General features: G+C 42.9%; 1 protein-coding gene across 6 annotated transcripts in view; it reads right to left on the reverse strand.

The window, feature by feature from the left end:
- Window positions 1–2,345: 2,345 nt before the first annotated feature.
- Window positions 2,346–17,450, reverse strand: part of LOC135902037 (PR domain zinc finger protein 15-like) — an 83,659-nt gene continuing 68,554 nt past the window's right edge. For 4 of the 6 annotated variants that reach the window (XM_065431916.2, XM_065431919.2, XM_065431915.2 and 1 more), the window contains exons 22-25: window positions 15,513–15,785; window positions 13,704–13,889; window positions 9,385–9,680; window positions 2,346–7,938 (exon numbers count right to left, since the gene is read on the reverse strand). In XM_065431916.2, coding sequence (XP_065287988.1) covers window positions 7,794–7,938; window positions 9,385–9,680; window positions 13,704–13,889; window positions 15,513–15,785 — 900 coding nt within the window. In that variant the 3' untranslated portion in view covers window positions 2,346–7,793. Of the gene's footprint in view, window positions 7,939–9,384; window positions 9,681–13,703; window positions 13,890–15,512; window positions 15,786–17,450 lie in introns of those variants that run through there. The other 2 variants (XM_065431920.1, XM_065431921.1) reach the window with 2 other exon arrangements.

Raw genomic sequence — 17,450 nt, forward strand, 5'->3', positions numbered from 1 at the left:
CTTACATGAGACCAAACCTTTTGGTCACAATGGTGCCGGCACAGCTGGCGACTAGTGCACATCCCAGATCCCCGAATGTACCATTGCATCAGAGGTCAATGTGCAGTTCTCACCATCCAGTGGGGGCACGCGAAAGTGCGCAGTGCGCGGTATTGGGGCACTGAACGAGATTTCTTCTCCGATGGAAACTTGTTTGTTACAAATTTTGGGCTGCCAAGTGGTGGGCGCGACCTATGCATGGGTGCGGCCCTGAGATGAGTCTATTTGGCAGTTCAAAATGTAAGCCAAGTGGAGCATGGCTTTGGAAACTGAGCAAGAGACCAAATGTCCCAGGGCAACTGGAGGTAGCGGTCACATATTGCAAACTGCTCAAATGTGCTTCAGTCAGCCAAATGCAGTGGTTGAATGTTAGATGACAATTGTGTTACCAAAAGCTGGCTGCACATTGCTGAAAGCCGGCCAGACATTGCCAAATTGGCCTTGCCATCCTTCTTCATTTGGCGTTTCTCTGCAACTGACATAGGTTAAGCCCGGTCTTCTGCTGCTGCCTTACTGTGAATGCCAAGACGTCCTTCCCACCTGCTTACCCCTTATCCCGGGGGGTGCAGCAACATGGTCCAGCATGTGGTAACGTGATCTAGCATGTACTAAGAGGCAAGGGGGGGATAGGCATAGGTAAAGCCCCTTAAACTTCGTAAAGTAGGAACATGCTTTGAAGAATGCCACCTCCTCCTCGCGCCCTCTGGCCGAGGCTGATGCCGCATCGCTATTGGCATGATAGCATCACGTGGGCCCTCGTGCCGTGCATAAGTGCCATTTTTGCTCGAGAAGCGTCTGCAGAGTGGTGAGGAGCGTATGTTGGCGCCGTTCTTATGCTCGAGCAGTGTAGGCGGCGCCACGGTCGAGGAGGGAGCATGAAAGAGAGGAGAAACGAGGAGAAGTGAAGGCGGAGGAGGAGAGTGTCGCTACTTTACGAAGTTTAAGGGGCGTTAGGCATAGGTGAGCACGCAGTAACATGGTCAAGCGTTCGCTAGGGAGCTATTTCCTGCTCCTTTTAAGCCGGATGAAAAAAGATGGCGTGTGCCTTTTTGCTTGCTTTGGCTCAGTCTCGGCTTCCCACGCATCTTTCTTTGTCATTGTTACAGCACGCAACATTATGGTAGCTAGCGATGCATTGAACCTGTGCCTTTGACTCGGGTTTGTCCAAAAAGCAGTCCATCTGAGCAAGAAATACTGTTTGAAATAACTGTTGCACACTTTCTGGAATTCGAATTCTCTATCCAAATACATAGGACTTTGTCAGCACCAACAGAGCAGCTCGAATTATTCATCAATTCAAATTAAGAGATTTCGAAATATCGGTATTTCACTGTATTAAGCTTTTTCTCAGACCCCGCGACATTAAACCTATGTGGTCGAGTGTACCAGGCATTTTGTGTAACTTGAACAAAACTTTTACAACAGTGGTACTTTAGAAGGGTACAGCATACCATTCACAGTTGTCTCGAGTGACTTGCCACACTTTCAGCTTTTACACTTAGTGAACAACACAACAGTATTTATACAAGTTTCTATGTGTTCTCTCAAGGTACAAATGTCATTCGAAAGGCCACAGAGCATGTTCAAAAATGTGTAAAGTACTTGTTTTCGTGAATATATGTTTCCCACATATTTGCAGGCAAATATCAATCTGATGCTGCTTAAGGTATCAAACTTGAATATAAAAAATTTACAAAATTGATACCAGCGCCTCTACCACTGTTAGTGCCACTGACTTTTTTTTTGGTGGCATAATACTCGGACCACTACCTTTAATAAACTGAGAACATTCTGAAACAGCAGTAAAGTCCGACTGCAGGACTAGCAGCTATAAATAAATATTGAAGCAATAAATTTGCCCTCTATTTTCGTCCTCCCAAAACAGAAACCTCAAAAGTTTCCAATAAACAAATTGAAACATGTAAATGCACCAATGTCAGGAAAGTCCGCAGAGAACTGTCACCAACTGAGAGGGTTCAATGAGCTTTTATTAAATGCACGAAATCATAAAATTTCATTCAACAATGCTAACAACATACATGGCCATTCACCTTTTACACCGCTTTATAGCATAAAGGAACATGTATACCCATAAAATAAAAAACCAGTACAAAAAAGATGGATAGCAAGCACAACATATGCGTCAACAACAGTGCCATGTGCTAGAGTATATTATATAAAAAAAAAGGTAACCTAGGTAACCAAATATTGCTTTCCAGAGTCACAATTTGTCGCATACGCGGTACTCAAATATACACACACCAGACTTGCGAAGGAGTTCACTGCAGATTATTAGCAGACAGAAATGAGAAAATACTTTTATTGTTGTGCTTTTTACTGTCATGTATATACATGGAATTTTTCTTTAAAAGGAAAAGGCAAGTGTTCCAAGCCACATTTGCCACTGTTGTATACAGAATCAAATAAGTGCTGGCCAGGACTGCAGAATGAATATTGTAAGACATAACGAGGCACTAGTCACACAATTTATTTACAAAATAAAATGTTATGCCGCTTGGACAAAGCAAGTGCTCCGAAAACAAGCTGCATTCTTGAATGGTCACTAGTAATATACAAATTCCCTTAAAGTGCACAGACCAAGGCTTAGCAAGTATACAACCAGAGAAAACTATTGTTCTTCAACTTAAGAGATAAAATGTTGCAGTTCAACAGGGTGAAAAACTTAACGACCCAGCAATCACACGACGAGACACGGACAGAGCAGGCGAGATACACAAGCACTTGTGTGTCTCGCCTCCTCTTTTCATGTTTCGTTGCACTATTGCTCTGTCATGTACCAACAAGCCTGAGCTGCTCTCTTCAGCATAAAGCTTGTTCAAATAAGGCAAGGCTGGAAATGAAGGGCACTCATTTTAATGCAACTGCATCGGCATCTCAAATCTTAGATACGAGGCCTTTCACACTTGCAGTTGCATGCACAAAAGGTTATTTAGTTTTCATTGACGCATTGACGGCGTTTTCATGTACCAAATCTGCACATTAGGCTAGGAGCAGAAGTCTCTAAATTGGTTCTTGACCACCTTGGTTTCTCTAAAGGGTCCCACACCAGGTTTGGACATTGTAAACAGACAAAGCACAAGGAGCCGATCACGCGGTGACAATGATACCTGCAAAACAGCACACTGATGTACAGCCACAAAAACAGCTGAAAATTCACTCAAAAGCCTTCACGGCCATTTTCTAAAAGGAGTGAGCGTGGATTTTTGCCAGCAGAAAGACACCAGATGCATGGCGCTTCTGCATCAGACGTGTAGTGCTTGCAGCGTACAAATAGCCAGCAGCAGCGCGAATGACTTGGGAATTCTAGTGAAATGCAGAACCGCACGTGGAGTGCGAAAAACTGCCTCCGGAAATGGCACCACACAAGAAAGAAATGTAGGAGAGGGCCATGATGTTAACGTCACGTGGGAGAGTAGCTTGCCTCTTCACACCATTGCCTTAAGTGTGATTCACTTTAATATCTATGCTATTACTAAACTATTTCTTAGAAGTTGTGGAATAGTTGTGGCTGAATGCTCCTAGGACGGTATATCACAATTTCTAATGTAAATTCGAAATTTCCAAGGGGGCTTGGTGATGGGCCCTTTACGTCGAGAAAATAAACAGGTAATTACAAGACTCTCCCGTACACATTGATCTACATCTTGAGCTTTCTGTTCGTCAGTGATAGTTCCAGTAGAATGACCACGAAGGCAAATAAAGCCTAGCACGACTGCCTTTCTTTTCGACAATATAATGCAAGAACAAAGAAAGGGGAGGATCACACACATTACAATCTATGCAATTTTTTAAAGTTACAAAATATCACAGAGTTTTCACGGGATCAGTGAGGATGAAAATGAGATGCATTTCGAAAATTAAGGATGAAAAAGCAGCGATGACATGTGCACAGAAGTGAACACCTTGAATTTGAATCACCTCTGGTCCCTCTAGGACAGAGCACATATGCTAGAAGTGTTGCTTGTGAAAGGTGTGCTCTTAAAATGCAACGGCAATGACAGGATTAACCGCCTTGGCCTCTTATGAAAAAAACTCCATATTTGAGAGGAGAAAGGTCAGCTTGAGTGGACATTTTCACACAGATCAATACTTTTCAGCTAAATATAGCACAAGGAACAGCACACAAAACAGAAGACCTTTAGGAAACTAGTTATTCAAACCTAAAGCCAGCACAAGACATGCTCAATCAGGACAGCATTGTTCCCATTGGGTTCAAAATGCCAAAATGTACAAAGGTGACATGGTGAAAATTAGTCTTTGCACCAAATTCCTTACGAATGCCGACTGCAATTCATGCACTGTAAACTTGTTTCATAGGGTCTATGCAGCTCTCTTCAATGCATTGGCGAGAAAGGCAGAGAATGACATGCAAAATTTGTGACCTTATCTATGTGCAAGTTCAGCACTTTAGAAGTACTGTGTGATACTTGAGGATGTACGAGATGTAGGGTGGCAGCCTTTGCCTTGAGACAAACTAAAGGTAAACTCTCAATCAGGCTAGATCGGTAGAATATCCCTTGGATTTGTAATGGTCGTGATGAGAAAAAAAAGGGAGGGGGGGATTTCAATGGCTTTTAAAAAATTCCAAGACCTCCTCAAAAAAGAAAAAAAAAAGAACAAAATAAGAGGCACTTAAGACTGATTACATATGGGAATGCAAAAACATCATAGTTCCTTTGGTGAAATGTTTTTTTCCACGCATTCTTTCTCCGCACAAGCTCTCACCTGCATTTTAACTGCACCTCGGTAACGCCAAATCAAAACGCACCAAGCGTCTCAACATGCTCAGCACCATTCAATTGGACATTATCACTAATGCTTTTTATTTTATACAATCACTTTATACACTCATGACAAAGTGCCATTCCTCCCCATTGGCTGCACCATCAAATGCCCAATGATGCATGCACTAGGCCACACCTTTAGTCAGCCAGATGGCTGTGACGTGACGTGTGCAATGACGCACGCAGTAGGAACACCTTTATTCAACAAGAACTGTGGAGCCGCTGTGGCATCGGGAAAGGGTGCAGTCTCGGACCCCGGAGGCCCAGGTGCGATTCCCACCCAAACCGAATTTTATCAAATTTTCTTTTCAAAGCTATTGATTTACTTTGTTTACAGGAACCTCCCTGAGAAATTTGACGTCAATTCGAGCATTTTGTGACATGTTTTTACTCTTTGCACTGTAGGCCATTTTTCGTGCCATCTTCCGGTCACGCTGACTACGCCGACAGATCTTCACATAATGGGGCACACAATGCTTTTGCATTAAATGCAAGCATTCTCAAGGACTAAAGCAACATTTTCTGCCAGTTTAAAAACATATTTTCCTAAAGAATTTGAACACTTAAATTAGCAAATAAAAATTTTAAAATATAAAAGTACAGGAGGAAGACTTAGCAAGTGAGCCATTACCAACCACAACAAAGCTGACCATCTGGGGTGGTGATATTCTGGACTGTTAAATTCTGCCATGATGGCATTTTGAGCCAATCAGAGAGGCTGTAGCAGTCCTGTCAGCCAATCAGGCCTAACATGGTGACAAATTCAACACTATATAGCCAAATTTGACAGTGTCGTTAGTAGCTTGACTTTTGGATTGCATTAGCCATGTGATCAGACAAAAAAAAAATGATGTGCCAAGCTCAGCAAAAAACATAACGGAATAATTTTTGAGCACTTTATAAAATTTAAGGCTTTTCACAGCCTTGAAAACAGCATTTTAAATATTGAACGGTTTAAAGTACAGCAACAAACCCTATATTTTGCCCATTCTTAGTGTTTTGTTTAGCAGAAATTTACTTAGTGCCAGAGACTCATAGCTAAACGTAAAATTTTTCTGCCTTCATTTTTTCAGCTTGGAAAACATGGAGGCAGTGAGATCGCTATTGCATGTCATAATCAATAAGTTCTCGGCAAGGCACCTCACATCAAGAATCGACGCCGAGGGCGGAGATAACACAGAAGAAAACAAAATGTGAGCAACAGAAACGAATCCCATGAATTGCACCACATTTTCAACGTGAAAGCGCACTGGAATAGACTGGCATTGCTCCCAACATGAACAACAAGCTGTCATTCTTTGTGCTGCTATGGAAGGGCTGATACGGGAACCCGAGGGACATTGTCATTTCCTGCTCTCAACCTTGTTTTCTTTTGGCTTAATACCAACAGGTAGAAAGAGAGCATTATGAATTGAAGATTAAAATCAAATCAGATTGCAGAGTTAAGATTACAAAGCTACACTACCCATGAGTTGGAAAAGTAGTGGGGGGGGGGGGGGGGGGGGGCTCAGAATTAACTTACCACCGGGAATTTTTAGATGTGTACCTTAATCCAAATATGCAATAGTTTTCACATCTTGCCCCCCTTCAGGATGGTGACATAGTGGCAGGGGATCGGACCTGCAGCCTTGTGCTCTGCAGCAGAATGCCACTGCCAGCCACTGAACCACCATAGCAAATATGAATTGTGCATTAAAACATGGGTAGGTGTAATATGTTGATTTAGGCTAGGTGATATAGGTTCACAGTATTTAACAGCATGAGAGATACTTTCTTGTCCTGCATCTCGTGCTGCTAAATAATGCTACGAAAGGGAAGATGGCATTCTGGCATCAATAGGAGTGAGTGGACTTAGTTCGGTAATGCAATGCAATACATAACTGGCGGTCTGATGGAACTGCAGGCTATGTGGCAATGAAAGTGAAATGCATTAGAGGGCAACAGGGAATTAGACAGATTATGAGATTAGCAAATTCGTAGAGATGTGATGGGCTCGGTTGAGGCAGGACAAAGTCATTGGAGACCTTTGGCCATGAAGAAGAATTGAGATATAATGATGAGGATGATGGTGGTGGTGGTGGTGGTGGTGATGATGATGATGATCTCGTGCAATATACAAGTCTAGCCTGACTCTTTATCTTAATGACAACAAAGGGCCATCACTGCAGGCTATCAGTCTTTTTGTTGTTGTTGTTGTTGTTAGCTGCTCCTTGACTTTCAAACTGGGCAAATGCTAGATATTCAGAATTCACACACGTGAATAACAATGAGTGTTGTCAACTCTCTAGCCGAACATTATGTACACCTTGCAAACACAATCACACGCGTTACACCAAGTGAACAAAATATGTACATGATGAATATCAAGGACAGAAGTTGAGTCACAAGCTAGGCAGTACTGTACTAAGAATCAGGAGCTGCAGCCATGTGCATCTCTGGTCAAAACGAACATGTCACACACGTACACAAACACACACACTCACACACACAAAAAGACAGCTGCCTATTTTCTTGAACGCCAGTTTGCCCCCACTTGTGTTGTTTGACAACAGTTAATAATAAGCGAATAAGTATGCACACATACAAAAGCAATTTTCAATAGCAAGTGAGGAGGTTGATATGTTACAAATAAAGAATGGCTCCAGTCTTGGCTGTGAACAACGCAGGAAAGTGATAAAATGTACGATGAAAAAATGACAGCTGCACCAATGACTAGAATTAATGCACCTCACAAGAAAGGAAGCAATATGTGCACTGAAGACTAACTAAAAATGCGTGTATAAGATAACATAATCAATGCATAAAACAAGGCTTGCACATTTATAAATGGCATTTCTCTACAATCTTGCAGTGAGCTGGCCGCTTCCCTTCAGCCTTGCAAAAATTTATAGTGATTTTTAAAAAATGATAAACAGCTGCACGATTGGTGGGCGACGCCAGGAATGAATTCTACGTCGAAACAAGTTCTTGCTCAAAGGCTTCTTCGCCTGGTGCAGAAACAGACACAATTGTCCAGCCGGCTTGAGCATTGGGGGCAACCACCACATCGGCGACCGAAACTACAGGCACATCGGTGTCACCTTCAACTGTAGCGCTGCAAGACGATGACAAACAGGACGTTAGTGCAAACTGCCCACAGCTAGCAAAACTTCAGCTTTTGCCAGACCTAGTTACAATGAGGCAATAATGTATTCTCTTTGTAGCCTTTGGCAAAATTGAGCTTTCGTAAGGCAGAGTGTGTGCCTCCTCAGATCATGCAGATGCTGCTAGCTGCACCTCTGCTGTATGATTTTACTCAATATGGCGAGTTTGGACTGGTTCATGAAGCCCCTTGTGCATCATGTGAGCCTTTAAGGTGCGTAATGATACATTTTACTTACAACAGCAAATTATAAACGGCAGACGTGCATTCATTCAACTCTGGTTAATTCCATTTCTTTTTTTTTTTTTCTTTTTATCCCGACCAGCGCCCATGCATTTCTATGGACCCATGCATGCCTTATTGTGATCCTAAAAGTGGCCTTCAACAGACAATTAGAGCTTGAACAGCCAGCAGTCACATGCCTGACCCCTATAGTGACCCCTTCAGCGGCAGCTGATTTGTGATATAGTGCAACACATAAATTAGACCCTTGCTCATTTGCCTTGCTAAAAATTGGATATGCATTAGATTTCTACTTTATTTAGGTGCTTTAGTGTAATTTCTATGTTAGTTTTCTACTTTGGAGGAATAAAAAGTACATAATAAATGCGGGGACATGTTAAAATTGGGCAAATACTTCCAAATAAATCAGCGATGTGTTTTGGCATTTTTTTCTTCATCTTGTTTAATTCGACCAACCAGATAATTAGATCAATTTTATCGGTCCCGTCAGGGTCAAATTTACATAATTCGACTGTACTGAGTGTTTAAGCTGGTTCATGTCATGTTCTTTGATGCCTCTCCAGCATCAATACGTGTAATCACCTCCAAAAAACAAATACGACAAAGCTCATCAAATTTGGCACACTGGTTGCCAAGAAAAACAATTTCTCCTTTCCTATGTATTTAGATAGGAGCCCCCGAGCTAAAGCTTCCTCTTAATGTGTGAAGCCCAACTCTGCAGCACTGCTGAACATATTGCTTGACAACTGTACTGTCTTTTGAGCACAACCAGCATAAGTCGCAACAGGCTTCACAAGAGCAATAGGCTTCACAAGAGTATAGCAACTACATTTCAAACAGCATATTGATCCACAGTAGTCGAAAAAGGGATGGTTTAGGCTAAAGGACTACTAGTCTTCATCAAAGCATCACAGCATTCTGATTGAGACAGAAAGAAAGTAGATGCCAACAGGGACAACAAACACATTCCTGTTACACTTTGAGCACTGCCATCAATATACATGGGCCTGTCATGGTTGCAGACTCTCATGGCATCTTTTAAATATATATATAAATTATGATGAAGCAGAAGACGAAAAACAGTTTGCAGAAGGATAGACAAGAAACAGGCTCAAGACAAGATGTTAAGGCGCAAGCAATTAGGGTTCCACTCACCTGAGAGCAGCCTGTTGCTGATACTGGGCCAGTAACAGGTTGATCTGTGCCGGGTCGAGCGTTGAGGCGGCCACCTCAGTTGTCTCTACTGTCGCATCGAGCGTTTCAGTGATGACCTGCTCCTGCTGGGTGTTGGCCATGCCTTCATCTTGGTCCTCGACCTCTTGCAAAGACCTGGTGGTCAGGAATGTAGTAGAACCACTGTTCTGGCGGAAGTCTGTCAGTCCTTGGGTAAGTTCAGACATTGCCCGGGTCAGCAAGTCAGCCTCCCGGCCTCTGTTGCTGCCATTCACTGCCTGTAAGGATTACAGCGTTTATTGAAAATGACGTGGAGGCGTAGGCTCTGTGGAAGTGCTTAGGCCACTATGACCCCCTTAGCATGTGGCTGATGATCAATTTTTATTGGAAAGTATTCTTTGCCTCTTCAATCGAGTTTGTGGTAGTTGATGGGTATATGGATATCTGTCTTGCATGATGTGCCATGCCAGTAAGCAATAGGTCTGTACATCCAGGCGGTTCGTAATGCCAGCATCGTCATGCCACAATGCCTTCATAGACTCCATCACCACAACACAATCATTACTGCTGTGGTCCTGCTATCATCATCGTCGACAGCAGGCCATCATTCTACCCAAAGCCGTCATGTGTTTGTCATTGTGCCGTTGTCTTGATGTTGCTGGCATGTACACAAACTGTGTATACAGTTGTGTGCCCAGACCTGACCCAGAAAAGGGGTCAAGTCCGCACATGCGAATTTGAGTAACACCCTTATAATGCATGCGTTCTCAAAGTGGGTTCTGCAGGCCCCTCTTCAGCAACATGCAAAAGCAAAAGTGGCGCTAGTGTCCAACCGAAACAAAGCGGCGAAGTCCGCGCTGTTGTAGTCCATCAGCAGAAATCTTATGTGATACAAGAGGGGCGCCAACGCCGGAACACTTTGTGCCTAATTGTGTCTTTATTACTGCCTTTATTGCTGCGCATAAAACCTCGTTAGCGGCTGCCCACAGGCTTTCATAACTGCGTAGTAGTTGCCAACCATGATCGCGTCAATAACCACTGCAGTTTCGTCCGCAGCGGTTGCGGCAAACAGCATTTTCGTTTTTACTCGGTGCGAGCGTCGACCGCATGCCTTCAAAACTGCGTAGTCGCCATCCATGACTGCGTCGATGGCGACCGCGGTTTTGTCTGCATTTGTTGCGAAAGAAACGGTAGTTTCCTTTTGGCTTGGCGTGATGCGTCGGCCGCCTACCTTCAGAACCGCAAGGTTGCTGTCCATGATTGTGTCGATAGCGGCCGCGGTTTCATCTGCAGCAGTTGCAGTAAACAGTAGTTTTGCTTTGACTTGGTAGTTTCGCTTCGACTCGGTTATATTGGCTACATTGCTAGAGATGGCCAATTTGTTAACTACCAGCTTATTGGCAAAAAAATAATCGAGATGTGCGTGCAGTACTGAAAAGCATGTGTCAGAAGAAGATCCGTGCCGCAGTCTTTTGCTTATTGTGCAAGCAATGGCTGCCTCTTTAAGCAATTCAGTTCAAAAGTTCAAGGATTAAAATTGTGTTATCTGCTGCAAGCAATAAAAAAATATGCTGTGTAGTTTAAAACAAACACCTGGTATATTGGTATAGTACTCATTTATAAGGAATTTAACCAATGTAAAACTTAATTGCAGTTGGTGTTTAACTCTTTTCCTACCATGCAGAAAATAGGTGTTTTTCGTAGCTTATGCCAGATTTCTTTCTTTTTTTTTTAAGAAACTACTGCACTCAATAGTTTATGTAATACACAAACAAAAAGTAGAATAAGTGCACTTTTCACGCATAAGGTTTTATTAAGGAGATGTATGTCATAAAAAAAGACAAACTCCCAGAATCAAGATCGCGGGATAAAAACTGAACAAAGTTTGTAAAGACACGCTTGTATCTACTAAGAAAAAAGTGTAACAAGAATTACGAGATATATACAAGATGTATTGCCATCTAATAGGCACTATCTCCAAAAGAAACCAGAATTTTTTAATGAAAAGGTACTTCAGTACAAAAATTTAAGTGCAAGCACTACAGTTGAACGTGCTGGGCTGCGGCCACCAATGTTCTGGGCTGGTTTGTGTAGTCGTCGCTCTCAGAGTCAAAGACTGACGAAAAGGCAGCATCCTCCGACTCGCTGCTGCTCCATCCATCGATAAAATCAGTTGCAGACGCAGCAGAATCGCGAGATCTGCGATCTTTCGAAGCATGCGCGCTGCTCCCCTAGGCGGCTATTTTTGCTTTCTACTCTGACAATCACAAAATTTGGAGCACGTTCGAAAATAAATGCCTGGCGGCAAAAAAAACGAAATGCTTATAAAACAAAAATATAGTTCTCCTTCACGTCCGATGGCACAGAGTGTCCGTGAGCAGTGCAGAAAGTCTTGAAAAAGGCATTTCAAGCCATGGATAACGTAACGGCCATTTTTGCTTTCTACTTCGACAATCAAGAAACTTTGGAGTGCGTTTGAAAATTAATGCCTGGCAGCAAAAAAAGTAAACTGCTTAGGAAACAAAAAGAATTGTTCTTCAAGTCTGATAGCGCAGTGTGTCTGTGAGGGGTGCAGAAGGCTTCAAAATCGGCGTTTCAAGCCATTGATAGCAGGCTAATGGTGCATAATGGGTGCGATAGGGAAAGAGTTAAAACTAACACATTTAACACACATTCCAAATGCCACACACCGTAACGGTAGTCAACAGTAGGTCCCTGTCGCGTGCCAGCGCCGACTTCTTCGTGCCACGTTCAATAGCATGAACCATGTGCAATTTTTCTTCTATGCTGAGCACCCGGTGTTTTTAATCCGAGCTTCGGCATGATGCGAGTCCTAGCTTGCACAACACCACAACGCTCTCTGGCATGATGCAGAAATGATATTGTTCTGGCTTCACGCAAACACACAGGGCACTTGGAGGCCATCATTCTGATCTCACAGGTTTGTTGTTCTGCTGGGCCGCCCGATGGGGAGGATGCACCGTCGTGATTGCGTGAAGAAAAGTGGAAACACTACGTGTTAACCGATACATATGCAATAGGCTGGTACGAATTATGTTCAATGGCCGCTGAGTCGGGGATTTCATTTTACTACTTTTAAGCCAAAACTACTGTTTAAGCGGGTACGGTTTAACGAGGTTTTACTGTACAATAAAACCTGGTTAAACCGCACTTGCAATGAAAAAGGCGCCCTGCGACATCTGTAGTGCTACCGTGCCCGTGCACGGAGAATATGCAACACCAATGAGGAATCTGCGGTGCGAGAGTTTGCCGAGAAGAGGGAGCTGGCTGAAAAGATGGCTTGCAGCTTCAGTAAGTTTGAGGCTGCTGTCGTCGCTGCTAAGCCACTACGGCATCAACCGAAAATAATATACTTTTGTCGCGCGAAGTGAATAAATACTACACCACGTTCTTGCCCTTTCATCGCACTCTCTCTGAGTTCCATTTTTGACAGGTAAGTGGGCGGTCTCATGCTATTTCAGTTAAGCAGTACTACATGCTTATTCCGAGCTCCGGACAACTATGGTTTAATGAAGTTTCCCTGCAATATGTAATCTTTATTTACTAGTACACAATTAACCAGCACCAACCATATGCTGCAAGAATCTAGGAAATCACAGGGAGCTGGGGCAAGAATTTGAAAGTGGACCAATCTTACATTCTTTTTTTTTTTTTTCATTCAGTTAGGGATCAACACAGCCTTTGTTCATGGTAAGACTGATCTTCTTGATTCTGGAAGCATGAATCTATCAAGTTGGCTATCTCGCTATTACTCTTTAACGTCACTTTTGCTATGACAGTTGTAAAAATCTCTACACCTTGCCGAAAGAGATGCTAGAACATCCCTAGGAAACCAACAAAATGTCCCCCAATATCTGCGCACTTTATGGACACATTCCTAATACCACACAATATTATTTAGCTCTTTGGCAGTGTTCATTTCTTGCTGGATTACCACTAATCTAAAACAGTATCACAGCATCTAATATTTCTTGAATGTTGCCGTTGGTTCTACAGCAAAGGATGTGTGTCTGAACTCAAATGTACAACACGAGTCCCAGAAATCAACCTGGAATGTGCTGCGAGTAATGTATAAACAGCAGACAAACTCGGCCAGTGAGATTAAACTTGACGACCAATGACAGTGCTCGCCGCTTTTGCTCTGATTCGAGTGTAGCTTGCCTTTCTGAGCACAAGTTCTCCCGATAAGGAGTGAGGCTCTTAAATCTTCACTCCACATCCGTGACGCCATATTTAACAACCCTGATAGCACACAATGCCAGAGTACTGTCACCACTGACCTGGTTGTTGGTGGTGCCAAACAGGGCCACCATCTCCATGTGCTTCTTGCGCTGGTGTTGGAGCAGCTTGGCCTTGCTGGCATACTGCTTGTGGCACAGGCAACAGCTGTGGGGCTGCGTTGTCACGCTGCCCACCATGTGCGAGAAGGTAGGGTTCGGTTGGCCGGGGATGCTGGGTACACCTCCCTGCACATGAGGATCAAAATACTTCTCTTGCCATCCCAAAAACACAATCCAGAGAGGACACTGCATAAGCAAGACTTCACCATTTTAAACTTCACTTACACAACATGTTAACTCACCCTGCGTTATTTTTATCCCATGACCTCGTGTTTAGGTTAGTAGAGTACCTTGCAGGTGCCTAGATTTTAAACACCTAAGCATTCAAACGCCTCTTTTCTCATGGCAAAAGTACGTACTTTGATGATGAGTTCGAGGCAGTAAGTTACCGCTCGTAATCACCTTTACCTACATAATAACCCATGCACAGTTGAAATGCTTGAACCTACAGAAACACCACTGTTTTAGCAAGGTCTTTTATCCCTTTGTCTCTACCAGATTCCTATGCATGTATACAGCACTCTACACCAGTCCTTACCACAGCTGTGCCACTCACGTACCTTTTAAAAAATTGCATTCATCAACAGTAATGGCGCTCATTAGCCAAAGATGCCTTTGTGCCATTAAAAACTGGAAAGAAAGACTTTTGGTGCAATAAATAAAAGATTGCTGCAACGGACGGGTCCACTACAAGACTGAGAACCTCACTGGTATTCAGTACAACAGCATAACACTAATTCATTAGTTTCAGAGAAAGACAGCTAAATAAATAAATCACAAAAATTTTATTCAACAGATATTCTATATTGATTAAAAATTTTACAGACCTTCATATAATAGAATCAATTGTAATCATTGCTGGTGTACGAATCCGGTGTTCCCTTTAATAACAGTAGACCAGACTGTATATCTTGATTTCTGTGCACCTAAGTTACTGATAGCTTGCAACATTCTTGTTATGCAATGCTAGGAGAATCTCAAGCACGTGCAGCACCATATTTTCTTGCTCAAAATTTGAACGCATAAGATTTTGTGAAACATTTTCTGATATTCAATATTCAGTTCGATATACGACTGAAAATCTACTATTCGGTATTTGCACACCCCTACTTGTTACCATAGCAAACATGAGGAGATGGTTACTTCTCCCAAATACATGGAAATGCAGCTTTTGGTATCTAACCGTGGTAAATAAAAAAAAATGCCTTTCACAGTCGTAACATACCAGCAGACAATAAAAACTGCCTTAAAAAGCGGTTATGTCCCATACCTGTACATGGGTCTCAGTAGGATAGAAGTACTAAGATTGTATGTAGAGTAGTGAAGTGTGAAAACTTGGCTCGGGTAAAGCAAAAGAATGGTACTGGAAATCACGAAGCATTTGCAGTCTTGGGTATATTTCGGGCAGTGACAAATCTGAGCCCTATGACATCTGAGGGGGGTGAGAACTTGCCTATACAGCTTCGCCGTCTTGGTGTATGAGTTGCTATTGGCATACATCTGTAAAAATCTTTTTGCTGGAAGGCTTTCAAATAAAGTTTCACACGACAGCATGAGAGCAGCACCAGTGGGTGCATGCTTAATTGAAAAAAAAAAAGCAACAGCAAAAATAAAGCACGAAAAAGCTTTGCCCCGTCGTGTTCCCTTCCTTGAGCATTGTGTTTACTGCTGGTTTTTTTCCAGCTAAGTTTCAAGTGGTTCACTAAGAGTGGTCACAAATTCACTGGCCCACATTCGATGTGCACGCACCTTGACGCGATTGCTCATTGGCAGAGCAGCACCGGGGTGGTTCTTGAGGATGTGGGCCTTGCGCTTGGAAGACGACCGGTAGACCTTCTCGCAGTACTGGCAATAGTAGTCGCGCGTGGCCCGTAGAATGGGGAGGTTTAGCTCTGGCACCAGCTCCAGCTGAACGTTGGGATGCCGCTTAGCCATGTGGTTCACCAGCATGCCACGACGCTTGAAGCCCAGCATACACGTGTGGCACTTGTAGATGAACCTCTGGTAGTCCGTAGGTGGAACCTGGGTGCAAGCGCTGGTACCTTAGAGGGCAACACCTTTGCAGGAGCCTGAAAGACACACTGCAACATTCATTATATTAAGGTTTGACTGCATTGCCGAAAACAAAATAAAGGACCCAATATGAATGTATATATAATCAGTGCAGGGTCATCTTATGCCAACTGTCTCAGACATGTTGCTCGACCTTCTCAGATTTCTTTCTCTAAATATCATGCCCATTTAAAGTCCTTTGTGCAGTGCGTTTTACCAAATTATTTTAGGTGAAAAAAAATTATTTTTTTTTTTCACATCGTGCAGCATCCTTTAAACATTTGATGGCAACTCTGAACTCCTCATGGTAACTCCAAAAAGTGCCTTTTCTGACACACAGTGAAAGCAATAGCAGGGACGATATTTTTGTAACGATTCGTCTCACTGCCCATTATTCCTTTCTTATCATCTCTTTCACTGACTATCTGATCACCACCATAACAGAGGTATCAGTTTGTCCAAGGTAATGCCAAAGCACTAAAAGAATGCAAAGTGAGCTGGATCATCCGTAAATATGGACCTAGCACATGTACAATAGTGCTGAAATCAAATTTGAACATAAGGAAAGAAAGTACACCAGGTGTTATATCATTTAATCAACCCATGATCCGATATCACTAAAAATTTTTGGCAGACTCAACTATGGTTGGCATCTATGTGAAGTGTTGTGCGAATAAGTGCAGCACAAGACACCAACGCGCACCGAGCTAGTGGGGCCCAAGTCCCGCCGAGACTCGCATCATTTTGCGGCTTCAGCAAGGTTACGTCTACCCTCCTTGAATTCAGCCTGGGTCTGCAACTGTTTGGGGCGGGACATTTCGACGGGAAGTTTTCACATGCTCACTAGGAATGATGGCATGTTTGGGCAAATGCATATTAAAAGCATGCAGTACGCTTCCAATGACACTACGTGCCATGCACTGTAAAACAGACAGGCAAACTTGCTTATCACAATAGGGTTCACGGCAATAGCTATGCATGCAGCATGCGACAACCCAGGAGAAGATTCGCTGGCACCAGAATAGCAATCTGAGTGTGCACAGGCGTTTTCACATGAGGTAGGGGGGCGAATATTGCAGGGAATATTGCTTTGGCAGGCGGCTACTGTTTCCGATTGCGCGTCTCGCGTCATTTCTTGATTACATGGCAATTAGTGGCTGGAAAACATATCACACAATCGCAGTTTGGCAACATACTGAACATTTGTGCCGGAATATTGCATTTTTCAGGAACGCATGAACTGGTAAAAGAGAAGCATAACTGTAGAGGTATATTTTTCGCATTCCGGATCGCAAATGTTGGCACAGGAAAATTGTACGTAACAGGAACATATCAACAAGGTTCCACTGTACAGTCAATACCAACGATGATGAAATCCCGCAAGAACAAAATTCTCGTGACAATGAAATACAGTTAAGATTTTATATAACGAAGTTGGTCAAATTGGCGATTTGCTTCGTCATATCGAAATTTTGTCCCATTGAAATTTGGCCTTTTATGCAATTAAGCACAGTCATCGATCGATTTTTCTTACACAGCGGGGCCACACAATTTTCCAAATTATAGGGCAACCAAAAAAAAAAAACCAAATTTGAATAGGAAAACAATTCATTTTGATGATGGGAGTCAGCGACA

Source organism: Dermacentor albipictus, chromosome 4 (assembly GCF_038994185.2).
Source record: "Dermacentor albipictus isolate Rhodes 1998 colony chromosome 4, USDA_Dalb.pri_finalv2, whole genome shotgun sequence".
Lineage (NCBI taxonomy): Eukaryota > Metazoa > Arthropoda > Arachnida > Ixodida > Ixodidae > Dermacentor > Dermacentor albipictus.